This window comes from Abrus precatorius, unplaced genomic scaffold (genome assembly GCF_003935025.1).
Source record: "Abrus precatorius isolate BTA unplaced genomic scaffold, Abrus_2018 Scaffold4, whole genome shotgun sequence".
Classification (NCBI taxonomy): domain Eukaryota; kingdom Viridiplantae; phylum Streptophyta; class Magnoliopsida; order Fabales; family Fabaceae; genus Abrus; species Abrus precatorius.
Genome location: NW_020874384.1, coordinates 14,244,765 through 14,266,238, shown reverse-complemented (window position 1 = coordinate 14,266,238; position 21,474 = coordinate 14,244,765). Strand labels below are relative to the sequence as shown.

General features: G+C 32.4%; 2 protein-coding genes and 1 non-coding gene across 9 annotated transcripts; 1 reads left to right on the top strand and 2 right to left on the bottom strand.

Moving 5' to 3' along the window:
• Positions 1–2,620: 2,620 nt before the first annotated feature.
• Positions 2,621–16,543, top strand: LOC113865125 (structural maintenance of chromosomes protein 2-1-like). Of its 2 annotated transcripts, none has more exons than XM_027499499.1 (20): positions 2,621–2,938; positions 3,372–4,052; positions 4,195–4,338; positions 4,448–4,738; positions 4,830–5,015; positions 5,095–5,259; positions 5,374–5,433; positions 6,225–6,287; positions 6,726–6,817; positions 7,065–7,161; positions 10,448–10,564; positions 10,712–10,930; positions 11,969–12,109; positions 12,186–12,353; positions 12,430–12,614; positions 12,726–12,819; positions 12,893–12,981; positions 13,408–13,633; positions 15,626–15,700; positions 16,113–16,543. In XM_027499499.1, the coding sequence occupies exons 1-20, from the start codon at positions 2,621–2,623 to the stop codon at positions 16,227–16,229; spliced, it is 3,528 nt and encodes a 1,175-aa protein (XP_027355300.1). In that variant the 3' UTR covers positions 16,230–16,543. The 2 variants fall into 2 exon arrangements, with proteins under 2 accessions (XP_027355300.1, XP_027355301.1); XM_027499500.1 differs by having other exon boundaries at positions 5,095–5,250; positions 16,113–16,495.
• A 1,284-nt stretch (positions 16,544–17,827) lies between these two features.
• Positions 17,828–20,460, bottom strand: LOC113865333 (protein YAE1 homolog). 6 transcript variants are annotated; one of them, XM_027499806.1, is made up of 6 exons: positions 20,342–20,391; positions 19,119–19,215; positions 18,701–18,819; positions 18,475–18,596; positions 18,215–18,378; positions 17,828–18,181 (listed from the first exon to the last, which is right to left on the bottom strand). In XM_027499806.1, the coding sequence occupies exons 2-6, from the start codon at positions 19,213–19,215 to the stop codon at positions 18,072–18,074; spliced, it is 612 nt and encodes a 203-aa protein (XP_027355607.1). In that variant the 5' UTR covers positions 20,342–20,391; the 3' UTR covers positions 17,828–18,071. The 6 variants fall into 6 exon arrangements, with proteins under 6 accessions (XP_027355607.1, XP_027355602.1, XP_027355606.1 ...); XM_027499801.1 differs by having other exon boundaries at positions 17,841–18,378; positions 19,119–19,231; positions 20,240–20,343; XM_027499805.1 differs by lacking the exon at positions 20,342–20,391 and adding an exon at positions 20,438–20,460 and having other exon boundaries at positions 17,842–18,378.
• LOC113866416 lies at positions 19,661–19,743 on the bottom strand. Its single transcript, XR_003505055.1, has one exon. It is a non-coding gene; the product is annotated as a small nucleolar RNA Z159/U59 (small nucleolar RNA).
• Positions 20,461–21,474: the final 1,014 nt, after the last annotated feature.

The window sequence follows — 21,474 nt, the reverse complement described above, 5'->3', positions numbered from 1 at the left end:
CTTAGTAAAAATAAAAAGAAAACTAAAATTAAAATTTTAAAATTAAAATTCAATTGCATAAAATAAAATTTTGAATCTTAATTTTAAATTTTAATCTAAATGATAAATTAATATTTAAATTTCAACACTAAAAAAATAACACAAAATGTCTTAGGCATCATTTTCTAACACAAAATATCTTAGTTTTTAAACAATATTATTTTGATAAATAGTTTTAAAATTTTATTAATAAATTAGTTTTTATACAATAATTTTATTTATTCATTTAATTTATTTTATTTTATCTCAACCTTTTTTTTTAAAACATTAACGTTTAATTAATAAGAAATTATATATAAATTAAATTAATAATTTCTTAACATATATTATTAATTCTTTTTAGATTAATAACGGGTTAGAACACCCTTATATTATTAAATATTTTAACATTTTATCTTAGTCTACTAATATAATTTTACATTTTACAATAAATTTATCATGTTTATTACTCCTATTCTATACAAATGTTACCAGTATGTTCTCTTAAGCTATGACATTGTTATTTGATATAAAATATAAATGGTTAGTAGCACAACTCATCCTTCAGTGTTCGCTTGCTATTTCATTTATATATAAAAATAAAATAAATTAATGAATGTTACTAAAAACTACAGTAAGTGCATTAATTATTTCACTTGTGAGGATAAGTTAGATATTTTTTTTATAACTTAATTTCAATTATTAATTCTTTTACTTTTCTGTTATTAGGCTCATAATTTGAGTGAATAAAATATATATATATACAACAAGTATGAAATGTATAATAAATTTAATTGTAAAACGTAGAGTGAATTTTAAAATATTATATAATAATAACTATTATCACACACAACACTTGTGACTAAAAGTTAAATTACATAAAAAAAAAACATTAAGAAATAAAAATACTCAAACCTTTGTCGGTATATGCACTATAGATCATTCTATTATAAATATATATTTTTGTATGATAAGTTATTTTAAATCAATTTTTTTTTTACAATATCATAAAGATGTTCTTAAAAGTAATAAACATAACTTTGTATAGTATCAAAATTTATTATGATGTTTTATTTAATATTTTTACAATATATCTAATTAAGTATTATTAAAACTGGACAACATAATGCTTTGAAATTAGTGTGTGAGTAAACAAATAATCAAGTTTCATGTATTATGAATATGAAATATCAATTTTTTACATAGATATACATTAAGAATAATTATGTATTAAATCAACTCATTATAAAACGTTATATCAGTATGATAAAAAATTCTTAATATGATAATGATATATGTAATTATTTGTCTTAAAGTCACTATGTTTTTATTATGTCAAGTTATGTGTTTTAATTTCAGTAAACATCACTTGAAATAAAACATCATAAAATTGAAGATTAAACATAAAAATAAATCATATGAAAAAAAAAAACAATTTTGATGAAATATGTTCCTCATATATAACTGAAGTAATATTTATAAGATATAGACAAACTATGAAATATATATTAATACTTAATAAATTAACTATTAAGTATTTATTTGAAAAGATATGGCCAGTTATAAAAAAATATTAATTTTACCGTGACACATGTATTAAAATAGATATAAAGATAGATGAACTAATTATATAATTTATATATTATCGCACAAACAAAGAATGATAATAATATATTTTTATTTATTTAAGAAAATATTTTTAATTTAAAAAATAAGTTGTAAAATTTCAAATATATTTTAGGTTTAGATTTTAATTATGGATGGTAAATTTAAGGTTTAATAATTTTATTTTATTATAAATTTGTATTAAATATTTATTTATAATAATTTACATATAATTTAATCCATTTAACTTATAAACAGGAATACAAAAATATTTCCCTACCATTAAATGTTTATCATAAAATATATGAATTTAATATTAATCGTTAAAATTTTTACATCTAAGTAACCCTGTCATCATTGTTAATTTAGGATTAATTTGAATCAAGAGTAAAATAAAAAAGGAAATAAATGAGATAAAGTAAGAAGATAAACAAAATATAATAAAAAAATTGATATTTAAATGAGTCGAAATAATAAAAAGATGAAAATTTTCGTCCAATTATTTGAACGAGTAAAATAAAAAATAATACAAATTAAAATTAATCTAATAATTTTTAATTATAATACTTATACTTGATAGAACATTTTTTTATTTTTATATCGTATAAAAGTTTTTAAATAAATAAAAAAATTCCCAACCCAGTCTCACTTGCCTCTTCCCTTCCCACTTTATCCTATTTTGGGTGTAACTAAACTTAGTGTTATTCAGGGTCGAATTTAATAATATTATCGTAAATTATATTAAAATATTTATTTATTATGAAATGAAATTACAAAGTATACAAATTGAGTGTTGTTTTTTGAAATGGACGAAAATTTCCCGCCTATTTGTGAGTGAACGTGAACAGATGCACTAAAAAACCCGTCACTTCTTCACTCTTCACAAAATTCAAATTCACCATTTTCACTCTCTCAGAAACACAGCAACCAAACGCTGCCGTTTAGGGATTCGATCTCCGAAACCCTACACCGCTTCCGAATCCATTTCCCTCTCACCATGTACATCAAGGAGATTTGCTTGGAAGGCTTCAAATCCTACGCCACCCGAACCGTCGTTCCGGGCTTCGACCCCTTCTTCAACGCCATAACCGGCTTGAACGGTTCCGGAAAATCCAACATTCTCGATTCTATTTGCTTCGTTCTCGGCATCACCAACTTGCAGCAGGTTCGGGCCTCCAATCTTCAGGAACTCGTGTACAAGCAAGGCCAAGCAGGAATCACCAAAGCCACCGTTTCGATTGTGTTTGATAATTCCGATAGAAGTCGAAGCCCTCTTGGATATGAAGACCATTCGGAGATTACAGTAACAAGACAGGTTTTTTTTTTTTTTTTGTTTAATTTTTTTGTTTGATCTCTAAATTTGTTTCTATTCATTTAGAGTTTCCAGTTTTAGGTTCTTTTGGGGAGAAAGAGCTGTGGGTTGAGTTTATTAATTGCTTGAATTGATTTTTCTTTTAAGTCATGTATGACCAACTTTGCAATTTTTGTTGAAATACTATCTATTGTTTTAGATTAATAATTGTTGACGTTAAAATAGTTAAATTATTATTTAAAATAAAAGACATTTTGGGTTTTAAGTTTAGAAGGTTCTTGCATAGATTTACTGTCTCGTCCTTCGTAAATTTTAAGTGCTTTTTTTGTTTTAATCATGGGTTAAGTGACTTTTGTATTTTAAAATCAATGTTATCAATGATCCGCTGGGAAAATTCTCATTTTGAACTTAAGTTTCGTGTTGGGGAACAATGCAGATAGTGGTTGGAGGGAGGAACAAGTATTTGATCAACGGGAAGCTTGCACAGCCTAGTCAAGTTCAAAACCTTTTTCATTCAGTGCAACTAAATGTTAATAATCCTCATTTCCTCATAATGCAAGGACGCATCACAAAGGTTTTAAATATGAAACCGCCAGAGATATTATCTATGCTTGAGGAAGCTGCAGGGACGAGAATGTATGAGACAAAAAAAGAGGCGGCTCTAAAAACACTTGAGAAGAAGCAGAGTAAGGTTGATGAGATTAACAAGCTTCTTGATCAGGAGATACTGCCTGCCCTGGAGAAGTTAAGGAAAGAAAAGACACAATACATGCAATGGGCTAATGGTAATGCTGATTTAGATAGGCTGAGAAGATTTTGTATTGCTTATGAGTATGTTCAAGCAGAGAGGATTAAAGACAATGCTGCTTCGGAGGTGGAACAAGTAAAAGCCAAGATAACTGAGATTGATGACACTGCTAAGACAACTCAGGTGGAAATAAAGGAAATGGAGACCAAAATAGCTCAGTTGACTGCTGAAAAGGAAGCAAACATGGGCGGGGAAGTGAAATCTCTGTCAGATAAGGTAGATGCACTCTCCCGGAATCTTGTGAGGGAAACGTCTATACTAAATAATAAAGAAGACACTTTGAGGAGTGAAGAAGCCGACAAAGAAAAAGTAAGTTTCTGGTGTTTTGGATTCATTCTTTGCTTAGTTTTTAGATTATTATCGTCAAATTTTTTTAAGCATACTTATGTTTTGTTAAAATATTTCTATTTTATACAGCTTACATTTGAGTTTTGAACCTTTGTGTTTTAAGATTGTTAAAAATATTGAAGAATTGAAGCAATCTGTAGAAGATAAGGCCTCTGCTGTTAAAAAGGCTGAAGAGGGAGCAGCGGATCTGAAAGATAGAGTTGATGAGCTCTCAAAGAGCCTAGAGGAGCATGAAAAAGAATATCAGGTAAAAGAAACATATGCTGATTTAATGTTATCTGGCGCTGTTATGTCTATTAGTGGAATTTTTGTTATACCAGTGCTTATTTTATCCTGTTGCGCAAAATTATTGACAGGGTGTTTTAGCTGGCAAGAGCAGTGGTAATGAGGAGAAATGCTTAGAGGATCAACTAAGTGATGCAAAGGTAGCAGTTGGGAGTACTGAAACAGAATTGAAACAGCTGAAAGCCAAAATTAGCCATTGTGAAAAGGAATTGAAGGAGAAAACAAATCAATTAAGGTCAAAACGTGAAGAAGCTATTGCTGTAGAAAATGAACTCAACACTAGACAAAAAGATGTGGGGAGTGTTAGAATGGAATTGGAGTCTCTTCCTTATAAAGAGGGTGAAATGGAAGCTTTACAAAAGGTTAGATTGGTTTCTCTTCTGCTTGTTTCTTTCCAATGTTAAAAGTTTTTAAGTCTCATCTAAATATATTCTTCTGTATAATAACTTCTAGGAGCGTACAACTGAGATGGATTGTGTGCAAAAGTGGAAGGATGAAATACGCAATATTTCAGCATACCTGGCAAATGTTGAATTTACATACCGTGATCCTGTCAAGAACTTTGATAGGTCAAAGGTGAAAGGTGTTGTTGCAAAACTCATCAAAGTAAAGGATAGGTCCACGATGACTGCCCTGGAGGTTGGACAGCATGATAACTTGTATCTAAATTTATAAATTAAAATTCTTATGATGAGTCCTGGAATATGACCATTTTCAGGTTACAGCTGGTGGAAAGTTGTTTAATGTTGTTGTTGACACAGAAAATACTGGAAAACAACTACTACAGAATGGGAATCTTAAAAGAAGAGTGACAATTATACCTTTGAACAAAATACAATCCAATATTGTTCCTTCCAGAGTTCAACAAGCTGCCGTTAGATTGGTAGGTCACTGCAGTTTTTATTTTTCAAAATTATTTATCTACTTATTTTTTACTATCTAAATGTCTTGATTGCTTAGCCAACTTTGCTAAACATTTTTATTACTTTCATTTCAGGTGGGCAAGGAGAATGCTGAAGTAGCACTTTCTCTGGTTGGTTATGAAGAAGAATTGAAGGTTTGTTTCCTTGAATTTAAATTTATAATAACATGTGTTCTGATCCGTGACTCCTAGTGGCGGAGGTACTGTTGCAATGCAGAAGTCGTGATGGTGCAGAGACGGCTGCAATAGCAGGTGGTAGGGGTGTTATTGCAAGAAGCATTTTGATGTCCAAGTTAGTGGAGATTTTGATAGAATATTAGTAGGATGATTTTCTTACCTTCCTATGGGATGCCAACCCCTCCATTTATACGCAAGGTGTCTTCGGATTAGGTGAAATCCCCATTATGGTGATGTCACAAAGGAGGATGATGTCCACGGGGTGGGGGTGGGGATTCCTTTGTCAGGGTTAGGAGTGCTTTTCCCTTTCCTGAGGTTTGGGATAGGATAAGGATGTCTTCGGACTTTTTGGCTGTGGTTTGACGTGGAATGATCGTCTATAGGGAGTGATCCAGCAGTGTTCAGGTCTTCAGCCTGAGGTCAAGGGTGTATGAAAATGTCGTTAGGACCGTTGTCCAAATTGTATCAGTATTCGTCCGGTATTGGTCACATGTTCAGAGGGTTGACCCCAGATCAACATGTATTTACCATATTTCTTTTATCTTTCTTATCTAATGGTATCTAATGCGATTGTGGGTAATGAAAGCATTTTCCAAGCCAACTGAAAGTTTTAGTAATCTTCTCCAGTTTTTCATTTTTATCTTTCTGGCTGTCTTGACAAGCTGTTTGGGAATTTGCTGCTCAGATTGTAATTTTTGTTTTGCATTAAACTATGCTCTGTTCTAACTAAATTTTATATTTGTTCCTAGAGTGCAATGGAATATGTATTTGGTTCAACCTTTGTTTGCAAAACTGTTGATGCTGCAAAGGAGGTAATGAGTCCTTTTTTCTACTTAAGTTGCATTAAGCATTGATTTTATGATTTGGCATAAATCTTTTATTGATATTTTATCTTCCATAATTTTCACTTTAGATCTGCGTTGTGTTTTTCTTATGCATTTCTTTAGTAATCATGCATTACTTAATAGCTTGATGGTCATTTCTGTGGAAAGTATTTGGCAACTGTATCCCCAGCTCTTATTGCTTTCATAACATGCTATAATTTTCTTACCGTACATTTACCTAATGTAAATAGCAATGCGTTTAAGTTTTGCCATTGCCACACAATGTCTCTATTTAACTAGGTGAGTCCTATTTGTGTCCACTATCTATATACTTTATCTGTTTGTTGCTCTTACAATCATTCTTGTCTGATCTGGCACACGATCATCTTGCTCAATTTGGCTTGCATTTTGTTGGATGTCTAATAGGTAGCATTTAATCGGGATATTCACACCACAAGTGTCACTCTTGAAGGAGATATATTTCAGCCAAGTGGTCTTCTGACTGGTGGAAGTCGGAAGTATGGTTCTATCTTGATTTTATCATTACAATTTTCACTGCAATGTGCATATTTCTCTTATTCTCTGTGCAATAGACTGTGATCATACAGTGTATAATTCCTTGAATTTTTTGAGTTTGCAGAATTTATATATTTTACCTTACAGGGTATTGTTGTAGTCACATAGTTATTGAATGCTTGTATCTGATGACAATTTAGGCAATTGTATATACTTGGTATGTTGTAATGAACTTGTTTGTTGTAACAGGGGCAGTGGTGATCTTTTGAGGCAACTTCATGCTTTGGCCGAGGCTGAGTCAAAACTTTCAGTGCATCAAAGAAGGTTATCAGAGATTGAGGCAAAGGTAGACCCTTTTTTTTCGAACTGGTATGAAAACTTAGAAAATGCAGTGATATATGAACTTTGTTTTATTTGTCTGTCACTACATTTATAAGTTAATAGAAACGAATAATAAGCCTGGTTAACTTGGGTTGGGGTCAATTGCTTGAAATTAAAATGCTAGGCATGTTTGTCATGAGTTTGCATTGATTGTCACCTCTTTAATATAATTAATGGTGGAGAGTTTGAATACAATGTTTGTATGCGTTTATCTATCTTTTTTACAAGAAAAGCAATTCATTAGAGTAGCAAAAGATAGAAGTAAAGGGGAAGAGGACAAACAAATCCTCTTAAAGAAAGAAAATAAGAAAAAACAGTAATTATACCAATTGAACAAATTGCACTCATCTCACCATATGTATATTTTAAACCCCTTACTAGTACTAGGTGAGGACTTCTAAGAAACTACCCTGACTATTTTATTCAAAAGTAAAGGTTATGTTAAAGACATAGCCTTGAAAATTCTGGCATTTCAATACAGGCAAAGCCTTCAAAACACTGCACATATGTGGCACACTGCTGAATGACCTTTACTTCTCTTAAAATAACAAATGCAGATGACAAAGTGTTTTCTCTAAAGTTTCAGCTTTCGTCAAAATATCAGAAATGTCTGCCCCAAAAATATCTTACTACTGTAGAATATATAAATGAATAACTCCTTGCCTCTGCCAAAAGAGCACAAAACACAAACGTTAAAAGGGAAGTTTGTGTGTTCTTGTGAGAACTTGCTAGAGATTATTTATATTAGTCATGTGTAACAGTCCAACTGAAAGATTTCAGGTTCTTGGGGAACTTAGACTTCCAAAATTGATCAGCAAGTTGGCAGTTTTTGGAGAATGTATATTAACTTGAAAATAGGCCTATGCAATAGTAACTTCCAGAGGAATCTACAGTTGAAATCCTATAGTGAGAGTAAATTACCCTAATAAGAGCTTTCAATTCTAGAGATTCTCAATCAATAAAGTTTCAACAGAAAGAAAACTCCTAGAGATGGAAGAATTTTAAAAGATTGAAAGCTGCATTGTTCATATGAAATGGTGGTGTGAGAGGTTGAAGGATAATGGTGGATTAGCCCTAAATCTCAAAAGTAGTTATTCATGAAGGGATTGTTGTCTTACACGGAGTTATTTGAGTATTTGATCATGTTTCTCGTAAACGTGGGACAATTTACTCACCTCAGGTTTGGAGCTTGGAATTTATTGGACTATTGGGCATCTTTGGACTACAATCAAGATTAGAATAGGTTTTGATATCAATTGTTAGGACTGATAGAGCTGCAATTGTACGGTTAACAACGTCGATGAAGAAGTGTAAGGGCATTATTACGCAGCAGTGATTCTAATTTTTTATGAATTTCTCATTTATTACTTAACACCGTAATTTTCCTTTTTCGATTTTTAAGGATTGGGGTGAAGTAGTATAAAAGATATCGTATCCATAGGACTGTACTATTTAACGATTAATTGCAACCATTATCTAAACACAACCAATTGACTAGATTAAATTGAAAGAAAATATTCACCAAAATTTTTTTTTGAAAGAAAATAGAAAAAAGGTAGAAGAATTAAAAACACAATTACTTTAAATTAAAGAATTTAAAATTTAACAAATTTCTAGGAATTAGTTTTGCCGTAAATTAAGATGGACGAATTTAACCAAGTTAGATCTCGTTAGAATGGTCTTGAAGGTAAATTACCTAGAGTGATTAGATGGGAGGTGGTGCCTACGAGTAGGTGTTGGCAATCATCCCAGCGAGAGACCAACGCAGATTAGTGAACGGGGGTAAGAATGACAACTACACATGGGGTTTTAGTTGGGACACGAAGACTAGCCTAAGCAGGGACCATGGTGGGGTTGTGGTAGTAACCAAGATATGATCATGGATGTGACAATAGTCCTCAATCAAATCGTTCAAGGTCAATAACATTAAAATCGCTGGCGCTGCTCAGTTTCCTCTGTATTTGTAATAGTTGGGGGGGGGGGGGGGTAAGAGCTTATTAAAGTCACTAACAAGGCGAGAAAACCTTTCTCAAATAATTGGCCGTAGAGTCATCGATCCAACACGTATCAATAATAGTCGTGAGGTCGTGGCAAACTACATAGGATGTTGGCTATTATTGGTTTACATGAGCTTTGCTTGAGTAAAAATTGCTTCACGAGTCTCATGAGTGCTAAAGACTGCCCTCAATTCACTAAATTGAGCATCAAATTTTTTCCATTGAGGACTATTTTTTGCACTTATATCATCCACCGTTGTAGCAAGGTGTTCATAATCGTGTTCTACTAACCAATGACTAATGCTAGAGGCTCAAAAGGCATAATTATTACCATCTAATTGCTCAGTATAGATTGAAGTAGTGACATGGTTTGTGAAAATAGGGGCCCTAACCTTCAAAGGATTGGAGGATGAGTAGTCACACTAACGGCGCCCGGAAAGCTCCTCTCACGGGCCACTTCACGCAGCTAAGGCGGATGTTGAGGAAAGAAAACAACGAGCAGAAGAGTGCGTGTGTGACCGTGCGCATGGTTTGATAGTCTCCAAATTTCAGGGTTAGGCCGATCATGGGGAGGTTGTTTTGATCTCGGGGTTAGTGACCGGAAAAAATGGGGGCCAGTGGTGAACATTGATGAGACTTCTCGGGAAAAGGAAGATGACTACAATTGGAAAACATGGTTAGAAAAAAGAGCAAAGAAGTAAAAAAAAAAAATGTAGATGAAACTAGGTTTTTGAAAAAAGTATGCACCGATGAGCAGTGGGCCTACTCGGGAATCCCAGAAAATGGTTGCCTTTTGTCAGACTCTAGATACCATGTCGAAAGAGAAGGAATTGAAAGACATGAAGAGAAATCCATGTGTTTGATACATAGCAGGGGACTTTATTTATAATGATTAGTAAATAATTACAAAATATTCTATTTCATATTTACCACAAATAATGCTAAGTAATAAATACATATTTCTTATTTATTTACGATTATTCTCAACAGCTTTACAGAAGGTAGAATGGTCTGCAGAGTTTTTGTCTTAATACATTTTATAGAGATAAAAAATAGTGTTGCTTTTTTGTATGAATCTGAACTTGCATTATAATTTTCTTTTCACTTTGGAGTTTTTGATATACATTTACTTTGGCTATTTTTACTTTTCTAAATCTTACAGCTTAGTCATTTTTCTATAGAGCTCTTAGTTTGAAACTTTCAACATGATTTCAATCTTTTAATTCTTTGTTGTCTTTGTATCCTGAAATTCAGATCTCCAAGCTCCTTCCTCTTCAGAAAAAATTTAAAGATCTCAAAGCACAATTAGAACTCAAGTCATATGATCTTTCATTGTTTCAGAGCAGAGCTGAGCAAAATGAGCATCATAAGGTTTTGATTCCTTTCTTTCTGTGCAAAATTGGTTCATGAACAAACACTGTAATCCCACTTTCGTTCCGTTTAGTTTGTAGTGTTATTTGTCCATGTTATTGATCTCTTTGTCTGCTCCTTTACAACCTGTCTCATTTTTCTTTGTAGCTTGGAGAATTAGTGAAGAAGATTGAGCAAGAACTTGAAGAAGCAAAATCTACAGTCAAAGACAAGCAACTTCTATATGAGGACTGTGTGAAAACTGTTTCATCACTTGAGAAATCTATCAGAGAACATGACAATAACAGAGCAAGTAGGCTCAAAGGCTTGGAGAAAAAGATAAAGTCAATCAAATCCCAGATGCAGTCATATTTAAAAGATCTGAAGGTATGCTTGAAGCATTATTATTTTTAAACAATATCATGATTTGTTTACCTGGTCTATAACAACTGGATAATTGCCAACCCTGGGGTGATGGTCAAATAGTTAGTTGCACTTTTAAAATTCTAGTTTGTAAGTATGTACTGTGTCAAAGTCATGTTGGGATGAAAGGTTGGGTTTTCTGTGAAGGCCTATTGGATATTTCCATTGTGATCCAACCCAAGGAGCAAGGGAGCTTTTGATGAACCAATATTTGTCAGTTGTTGAAAGTAGCTTTCTATTTGGATCCATTGGCCTTGTGCTCTGAGCCAATAGTACTCACACAGGTTTATAAGGCCTTGGGCTCTCCAACTACAATAGCTAGCTTTTGTGGTGTGATTCTCTCTAGGTTCTTATCAATTGGTATCAGAGCACAGCTAGCCTGTGTTTGTGTCAGGGCTGCAGAGTGTGGTGGGATGTTAGGATCCAATTGCAAGGTAGAAACTTGAGTCCCACATTGGAGGTATGAGATTCTAATGTGGGGTTTATAAGGCCTTGGGCCCTCCAACTACAATAGCTAGTTTTGTGGTGTGGTTCTAAGAGTTCTTATTCATACTCATTATGTCCTCAATTGCTCCTGTACGTTGTTGATCGGCTTGCATGTCTTTCATACAATATTTAATAATGCTGCCTGCCTGCCTGCAGGTTTTGGTAATAGCTTGCATAATTGAATTTATGGAACTTCCGTGCTTTTTTTAGCCTGTCTTGCCCCTTTTTGAGACAAATTTTGAATGGGTAAACTAGCATATTTGGCATTACTTACTGATATAAATTGTGGAATCAGTTAACAATTATTAAATACACAGCAGAAAAATTTGCAGTCCTGATCTTAAGTCAAGAGTGGGGGATACGGTTTATAGGTTATTGTAGAAGAAAAAAACCTAGGGATACAATTTAAAAATTGTTTAGCGATCAGAATCAATAAAAACCTAAAATACAAAATGTAACAGAATAATTCGATAATCTCTACAGTGTCATATTAATTGGTTGCTTGCTGGTTCTTAGGGACATGATAGTGAAAAGGAGAGGCTTGTAATGGAAATGGAAGCTGTTGTCCAGGAGCAAACATCCTTTGAGAATCAGTTAGCATCATCAAGAATGCTGATCAATAATCTTGCCTCAGAAGTGGAAGAACAAAGATCTGCGGTAAGCATAGATAATTCTTTTGATTAGATCTCTATCTCTAAAGCAAGAATTGTGTCCTCAAACTTCTGAGGTATAGGTTACTGCTGCACGGAATAATCTTGATCAAGTTCAGTCACAGCTGAATTCAGTTCGCCTGAAAATGAAGGAATGTGATACAGAAATCAGTGCTATTGTTAAAGAGCAGCAAAAGCTTGAACATAAAATTAGTGAGAGTAGTCTTCAAAGGAAGAGGATGGAAAATGAGGTAATATTTTAACAGCTCTTGTCTGGCCGTTTGAATTTGTGTGCTGAGGAACAGTCTCTGCATTCTATTGTTCTAGGTGAAACGGATGGAGATGGAACAGAAAGACTGTTCTGAGAGAGTGGAAAAATTAATACAGAAGCATGCATGGATTGCTTCTGAAAAACAGTTATTTGGTAGAGGTGGGACTGATTATGATTTTTCTTCCCGTGATCCCAGTAAAGCAAGGGAAGAACTTGAGAAGCTTCATGCTGAACAATCTGGGTGTGTTTATTTGAAAATCTAACTTCACTAGTATCATTTCATGTGCAACTAGTATTACTATCCTCATTTGCTATGGTGACACTTTTGTTTTTATTGTTTTGCATCCATAAGGCTTGAGAAAAGGGTAAACAAGAAAGTAATGGCAATGTTTGAGAAGGCAGAAGACGAGTACAATGATTTGATGTCCAAAAAAAACATAATTGAGGTGATTTTTAATCTTTTTCAACATTTTTCTATCTTCCTTTCATAAGTGCTTAAACTATTCCTTTTTGGCCTAGAATGACAAGTCTAAAATCAAGAAGGTGATTGAAGAACTAGATGAGAAGAAGAAGGAGACACTAAATGTTACCTGGATCAAAGTGAATAAGTGAGTTATTTATTTATTTTATATAATTTGATCCACTGAATTTATGTCTGTTGGATGTAAAACCATTTGGTAGCCTTCATTTAATAACTTCAGCTTTTTGATGGTTGAGTTGGTTCATAACATGATATCTGATCCTTTGTGACCAAACGGTCTATAGGTTGATCCTTGCCTCGTAATTCGTCTTTTTTAAGTTAAAAATTGAATTTTGGTACAAGGTTTGGTGGACCATGTGCATTGTCCATGCTTCATGTCTAAATGATTCTTGGGTAAATGGGTTTTAGTGTGTTAGATATAACACCATTCATGACCCTTCAATTAAGCATTTTTGTATAAAGTTCTTAACAGTGTAATTTACTGACTTCTCATTTTTTTATTCTTTTTCATTTGACAATCGTTGAGTTTCATGCTTTTATTCTATTGATCCAGTGATTTTGGATCCATCTTTTCTACACTATTGCCTGGAACAATGGCTAAGTTAGAACCCCCTGAGGGATGTAGCTTTCTTGATGGTCTTGAGGTTCGTGTTGCATTTGGAGGTGTGTGGAAACAGACATTGTCTGAATTAAGTGGAGGTCAGCGATCACTGCTTGCACTCTCTCTGATTCTGGCACTGCTTCTGTTCAAACCTGCTCCACTTTACATCCTTGATGAGGTATGTTTTACACAAGTTTTCTCTTAATTTTTCATAGAATCCTAGTTATCTTGTTATTTCAGTAATTAGAAGAGATTGCATTCAATTGTGACAGTGAAATACTGAAATCCTCCAAGTTTTCCTCTATAGACACAGATGGAATCCTGTAAAAAACCTTAAGATAAGTTCAAATGCATGGCACTTAAGCTATTCCCAACAAACTATTTTTTTTTTCATCATTTTTATTTTTCCTTCATGCCTTTTTTGTATGCCTAATTATTAACTGGTGTTTATGGACATTCTATATTTGTGCACAGTGCAGTCAATTAGTAATATTTGTGGTAAAATACCCTTCCCTCTCTTAAAAGATGTTAACTTATGTTGCCCTCCTCTCTGTTGAAAAGCTGCACTATTTGCCTCCTTGAGAAATCAAATTGTGCTATGCTTTAGTCCACTTTATTGTGAATGAACCTCTTAGCATCTACCGGTGATGAGCAATTATGAACAGGCCAGCTTCTTAGGCATAGTTTTTTGCTCTCTGCAGCTTAGCTTAATCTGTGACTGGTCTTGGACATTCACACTATCAACTTTAAGACTTTAGAAGATGAAATGAAGTTTTGAATGTGCTGGAATTATGGGGGTTTATGTATTGAGGGAGGAAGAGAGCTATAAGAGATTGAAACACTAAATTGATATTAACTGAGATGTATTATAATGTGTTGATGTTCGATAAAACTGGGGAACACAAATCCTCGTTTTTACTAAATTAGTGAAATTTGAGCTGATGAGAAAACTACACGAGTATATGCTTATGCAAAATAATAGTCTTTTTAAATAATTTTTTTGAGAAACAAGTCCTTAGTAGAATGTGTTAAAAGAATACAAGTCAAGCTCGATGATGAACTGGTTTGTAATATAAAATTAGTTACATTCTATTTTAAGGATTGATCAGTTGTTAGACATAGTTAATAAATTTATGCTTCTTATTTGATAGGATGATGGGTTAAACATGCTTTACAAATTTATGCTTATTAATTAATTGGCATCCTCAAGCCACTTTCTTTATAATTTGTCATTGACTTGTTTGATTAATCATCTATGCCAATAGAAAATGGCCTTTTGATTAACATACCATGTTTCAAATTAAATATTGCCAAAAAATTGGTTGGCATTGTATTCATTAGTAAAAAGTTGTTAACTTTTTAGCCTCACCGATTATAAATTCAGTAAAACTGTTTATTATTTTTTAATGCTGAGAGCTATAGAGGGTCTGGAAATTGTATTCAAATTACCTGTCCTCTTTCCATGTCCCCCAGTTGAAAAATGACATATCATTAAGGCTTTGTTTGCTAGTTCAATTTAGGGGAGAAGGAGGAGCTTTTAAGAGACCTCCTGTTTGAGAGTTTTTAAAAATAAGAAGGGGTTTGAGGAATTTTATATGCCTTCCCAAACCCCCCTTTTTATTTTTGAGTTCTCTTATTTTGGGAGATTTTTTTTAACATCCAAACAAGGGATGAGTTAACCTTCCTTCCTTTTCCTCTTTCCTTCCTTCTCTGTCCAAACTTTCAAATAAAGTTTGAGGAAAAACTAACAAATAGAATGTCATGTTACCGCTATAAAGAGAGAAATTTTCTTGCTGAAGTGTAGATATGTAATTGGAGAAGATGGAATGAGATAGGAAAAAACAGATTTTTGCTTCCTTGGAAGTTATAGAAAGGTTTTGGAGATGGATGATTTTAGGTTGTGTCTAGAGATTGATTGTGTGGCAAATTTGAAGTTTGATGGCACAGGAGTGAGAATGTCAATTTGTTTAGAAACACCTGGTTTTTTTGGCTTGTTAGACTATTATTTACATGCTTGTAAATAAAACTGTAAGTGAGTACATAAACTGTGTTGGTAATTTATGTTGTGAATTTCTTATTTCACTACCATTTTAAACTGGTTATGATCTTTTATACATTTGAAGCAATGATTATGTGATTGAGCCAAATGTTTATTGTTTAATTGTTGCAGGTTGATGCAGCTCTTGATTTGAGCCACACACAAAACATTGGGAGAATGATTAAGGCTCACTTTCCACACTCTCAGGTATAAGATAATTGGTATTGCGGTGCAATTTCTTTGGTTTCTTGCAATCTTGTCTTTTCCCAATTCCAAAAATATAATATCCATCAAACTGTTATTGCAGGTTATCAAAATATTAAAAGAAAAACATAAATGTGTTTTTGACACGTTGAAGCATGTATATTTTCAGTTTTTATAATCTTCGTTGTGGTTTGTCTGTACATATTCACAATAGGACATTATGGTGTAGTTTAATCCATGTAGTTGAACCTACCAAGTGGGAGAAAGACACGATTGTTGAATAATTTTCTTTTTGGTTTTACTACAGTACAGTTAAATTCATTTTCTTAATGTTATTTTCAAAATTCCTGCAAGTGACAGTTCAGCCCCCAATAAGTTGAATTACCTAATTTCTTTTGTTTCTTTTGATTTGCAGTTTATTGTGGTTTCACTGAAGGAAGGCATGTTCAATAATGCAAATGTTCTTTTCCGGACAAAATTTGTGGACGGCGTTTCAACTGTACAGCGAACGGTTGCAGCTAAACAAAAGTGATACATTTGCTTCATCTGTTGCAAAAGTGGTATGGCATATTTCTGGCTTGCTGTCATGAACTGCCATTTCCCATTAACAACACACAGCAGCCAGCATGTTGTTTCTTGTACAATCCATCAATCTGGTGTTCTGAATGTTTGGGTTGATATTTGCCAATACTATATTTCATTGAACAGAAGACATATAACGAGGCAAAGTTATCTTTGCAAAAGCTGTAAATGATGCTGTACATTGGAAAATCGGGTTAAATTCTATGAGCTTTTAATTTTGTCCTGTTTTAATTTACTTAAATAAAGTTAAAAATTTAAAGTAATTAATTCAGTCAAGTTAAATATTGGTAAATATTTAGAACATGTATGTGCACGAGGGTATGTGTATATATTTGCTCCAAAACTAGATGGAAAATATTCACGCAATACGCACTTGAGGGTTTGCGTTGCAATTTGGTGGATTCCATATCTTTACCAAAATGAGATAGCAGGTAAAACCATTTGACTCTAGATTGAACAGAGCCTTTGGTTGAAATAAATAATCCCTTTCGTGACAAATTGTGAAATTGCTAAATAGAACCTGCCACTCCTCCCCTCTCCCCTAACTTTAGGAATTTAAAATAACCAGGATAATATGTTCTTTTAGAAAAATACGTACTAGTGTAGATTTTTATTTATTGTCATTCAAGTTTCTATATAACTAAAAGCTATTTATCCGAAAATATAATAATCAATATTGTCATGAACTTTTATGTACACAAATAAAAAGGAATATATTTTTTTTCTCATTTTGAATAGATGAATAAAACCATGATCTTGATCTGATATTTTTTCTCTTTATGTACACTCGTTGAATCATCCACTTCAAACTAGGTTTTTTAGGACTGACATTTACACTATCCACAAACTTTTTTGTATACCGCAATCAAGTAACTAAACTAAGAACAAATTCAAATATAGGTTTGAACTCATTTCAGATCCTTTTACGATGAATGCAAAACTAAAATTAGCACTAACCAACAAGGGTCCTTTTGATTTGCAACAGATTGAACAGCACAAAAATTGTTGTTCTATATTTAATTTTAAAGGTTGTTATGAATCAACTAAGAAAACAGAGAACAAAATAAGGCACTTGTTGCTCAATAAATCACGAGACCAATTTTTATCCCATTGATGAGGACCCAAAAGACAATGTTGAGCCAGAGAAAATGTTAGTCTAGAAAGCAGTTACACAGCCCAAAGAATGACTTGTCTACGTGAGGAGAAAAAAGAAATTAGAGATAGAGAAGCATTTGCTCTCTATTAGGAGCCTAGCTCTATGGTATGAGGAGGTGTTGTCCACCTAGTGCATTTTGTTCTGTCCGTTACCTGCTATCAATATTACACTTCCCAACTTTTCCAGTCCTCTGTTCTCTTCTATTTGTGTTAAGTGTTTGTGTGGGTTGCATCACCCATGGACACCATTATCATAATTAGAAACAAAAGCACCAGATTTACTCCCATGCTATTCTAATCCTCACAGTAACCCTCATAACAATTAATTCATTTAATGTAGTTGCACACCACACTAGAAGAGAAGACGTTACAAAGCTTATTCAACATATTAGCCTTGCTATTACACACCAAAGAACATTAGAATGTGCATGAGAGTATATACCCAAGAAACTTCTATCCAGTACTTGATATTCTGTGTTTTATTTTATTGTCATTACCAGGAAACAATTATTTTTTACAAAACTCAAAAATAGTGGCAATAAATCTACTTTTACAGTGATAAAAATGGAAGACGTTCTACAAAAAACTTCTTATCATTCTATGCTAAAGTGTTTTACACAAAATAGATCACCGTTTATCATGGTTTGGGTAAATGAATGTCAAAGGCAGGATTGTCACAGATCAGAGATTCAAGTTGTCCACGATAATTTCTCAGCAGAGAGTCACGGGATGGTTGCTCTTGCAAACCTGGTGTGGGATGGCTAACTTCTGATTGTTCACTCTGTTCCAAAGCTTCTTGTGCTTTTATTTCGTCATTAAACAATCTAAGGGCATCTGTTGTTGACAAAGAATGCACCGATTCATGCAGCTCTCTGAACTCATTTCTTTTTTCCAATGTTTCAATCAACCTCTCTATTAATTTATCAGGAAGATGAGAAAAAGAACTTCACAGAATGCAAAATATCAAAAATAATTAGTGAACCAGTAACAGTATTAAAACTCAAATAAACAGCAAGTATTCCCCTTCAGTTTCCAAATACCTGGTAACACCTCGTACAACACCCCAGCTATAACCAGGAAGGACTGATTGCTTAAAACCAATATTGAACCCTTCCTGTGCAGAAGCTTCCTTCCCTGCTATAAGACCATCTCGATACCCAATCTAACATATGAAGGAGTGTGAAAATAAATAGCTAATCACTCTACATTTTACAGAAGAAAAAAATAACTAAAATAAGGAAAATGAATTCTAGATTGTCAAAACACCGTATGGAATTGGTCATGCCTCCTCTGCCACTCTCTGTCCAAATCTGACGAGCTATCCAACTTGTCATCAGATACATCCCAGAAAGAACCATCAAGGCTCAAATCATCACCGCCATAGTCTGAAAGCATAATATACAATTACACGCCTAAACAAGAGACTGAAAAACAATAACACAGATGCATTTAGAAAAACAAAATTCAATAGTTGTTATAATAGTGAAACTTACAGTGTATGGTCCTTTCATAGAAAACAAAATTTATACACTTATTGCCTTTTTGACTAGCTGGAAGCATCTTTTAATTGTTATCATACCCTTTGTAATAGTATAGAGTATAGACTGATTCTAAAGTAAACTATTAAAGGCATTTAGTACTAGTAATAGAGTTTGCACATCAATTCACACATACTACATCTTACCATTTGCCTTATTTTCTTGATCATTGGTGGACCTGAGTTCTAATTTTGACAGTTGTAAACTTTCACCATAAAGTTCTTCGGCAAACCTATCCTCCATCTGCAATGCACACAAACTATAAGAAATAAGCTAACTCAAGGACTCCATTCTAGTTAATCAAGTTAGCCCAAGCACAGTGAAGAAAGAAAACTTGAATGCATGGGGAAATTCATAATGGAGAAGTGATGTTTCTTATTTCAGTGTTGAAACCAAACAATCAGATTTTAAAATATGTGCTATACAGCAAAACAGGAACAAGTATTTCTTGTCATGCTAGGAACGCTTTTCTTTTTCAACTCTTACTCTTGGGCACAAAGTGAATTCAACTTACTGGATCATTTCAAATCCCAAGTTAATAGTTATATAAAACTCACATGCATATTACCCTAAACACATCTTACATCAGACAAACAACACAAGATGCACTAGGAATAGGAAACCACAATATGCAATCTGAAGATAGAACATCAAATTCACATAGAGAATACAGGAGGATCTTGTATGAGCCTCCTCAATTTAGGTCTCCAATATATTTCTGCATAGACAAAAGAAGAACGAAAGTTTTTCTTTTTGTTCATCCTGGGAGGCAGTGTAAACCTATTTTAGTCCCCCAAATTGTATGCATAGATCATTTTAGTCTCTTAGTTTAAAAAATCCCCATTTTAATCTCTGACTTTACAAAACAACATTCATTTTAGTCCTTTTTTATACAAAATGACAAGGAAAAATAACAAAATGAGTGATTTAAAAAAAAAAATTTAAGTACTAAAGTGAACAACAACGCTTGCAATTTGAAGATTAAATATATTTTTACTCATTAACGCCCTCATAATAACCCTCAGTTAAATCAGTAACTCCAAAGCTCACCATATTACCAATCAACTCAGTCTTTCACATGAGAAAATGATCTAAAGCAACTATCATAACACTTTTCACCAAGGTGCACTTCGCAATAGAAAAAAAAAAAGTGCATCATCTGGAAAAATAGAAATCAAAAAACCAATTATGAAAAACAAAATTCTGCAACGAAAAATCGGGGCTTCGAAAATCCCATGTATAGAAAGAGATAGAGAGAGCATAATACCAATAACTCATGAAAAATTCAAATACAACTCGAAATCATCACATCACAAAAACATAACAAGAAGGTCGAAACCTAATGGTTCAAAAATAAATGAAACCAAACCTTTGTGTAGTTAGTTTATGCTGACAAATAATGCATAAACAATGGGAGAAGATAAATACTTTCTTTCATATTTTTTTGTCCTCATAAAAACCCTACATAATCAATTTTCAGGCCCAATAATAAAAGCCCATTGCCGAATTGGATTATGTAGCTGAGTGAACTGTCTCCAAGTCATGACCCCAAAAAAAAGTCTTCAAGCTAATATTTGATATATCGATTAAAGTGTTCTATAGAAATGGATTAATATTTACTTAATGTAAATTTAAAAACTAATTTGTTTAAGTTAATGAAAGAAACTTATTAAGATACTAAAACGTTTATTATTTAATTTTTTATCGAGTGAAAGAAAAAAAAAAAAAAGTCGTAGTCCAGTGATAACACAATATATATAAAGAGAAAAGGAGAATCACATTAGTTAAAAGAGAAATTTATAATAAAATAAATGGTTTGAAAAAATATTTATCTATTTTTAAAAATCTTTAAAAAATATTTATTATTAAATATTTTATTGTTTTAAAATGAGGACTTTGCTCACATTATAATATATATATATATATATATAATAAAATTCTTAAAATTATTTTCTTGAAAAAATGTAGAATTAATTATATTTTTAATTCCATTATAAAAATAATCCCTATATTTCAGTTATTGTGCATTTTTAGTTACTTTATTATTATATTTACTTATATTTATTTTTTATAGTTTTTAATTATTCAAATAAATTTTTAATCCTAAAATTTTATCTAATAATTAACATAAATATAACAAAAATTAATATATTATTTATTTGTATAGATTGAAAAAATATAAAATATTCAAAGAAAAATTATTTTATTATCTTTATTATTATTATTATTTAAATATTTTTTACTTTACTATTTTGCACACATCAATAGTATTTTATATTTTTAACGATCATTTAGTTCAGAATTTTGATGTAAGGATTTAGTTTTAACAGTTAAAAAATTAAGAAGAATAAATATAAAAAATTAAGAAAACTAAAATTATATATAGAGTAAAGTATGAGAACAAAAAGTACAATTATATTAGCAAAAAAAAAGAAAGAGTACAATTAATATAAAAGATGTTTAGTAAATTATGATCTTTTTAATATATTAATTAATAATTTA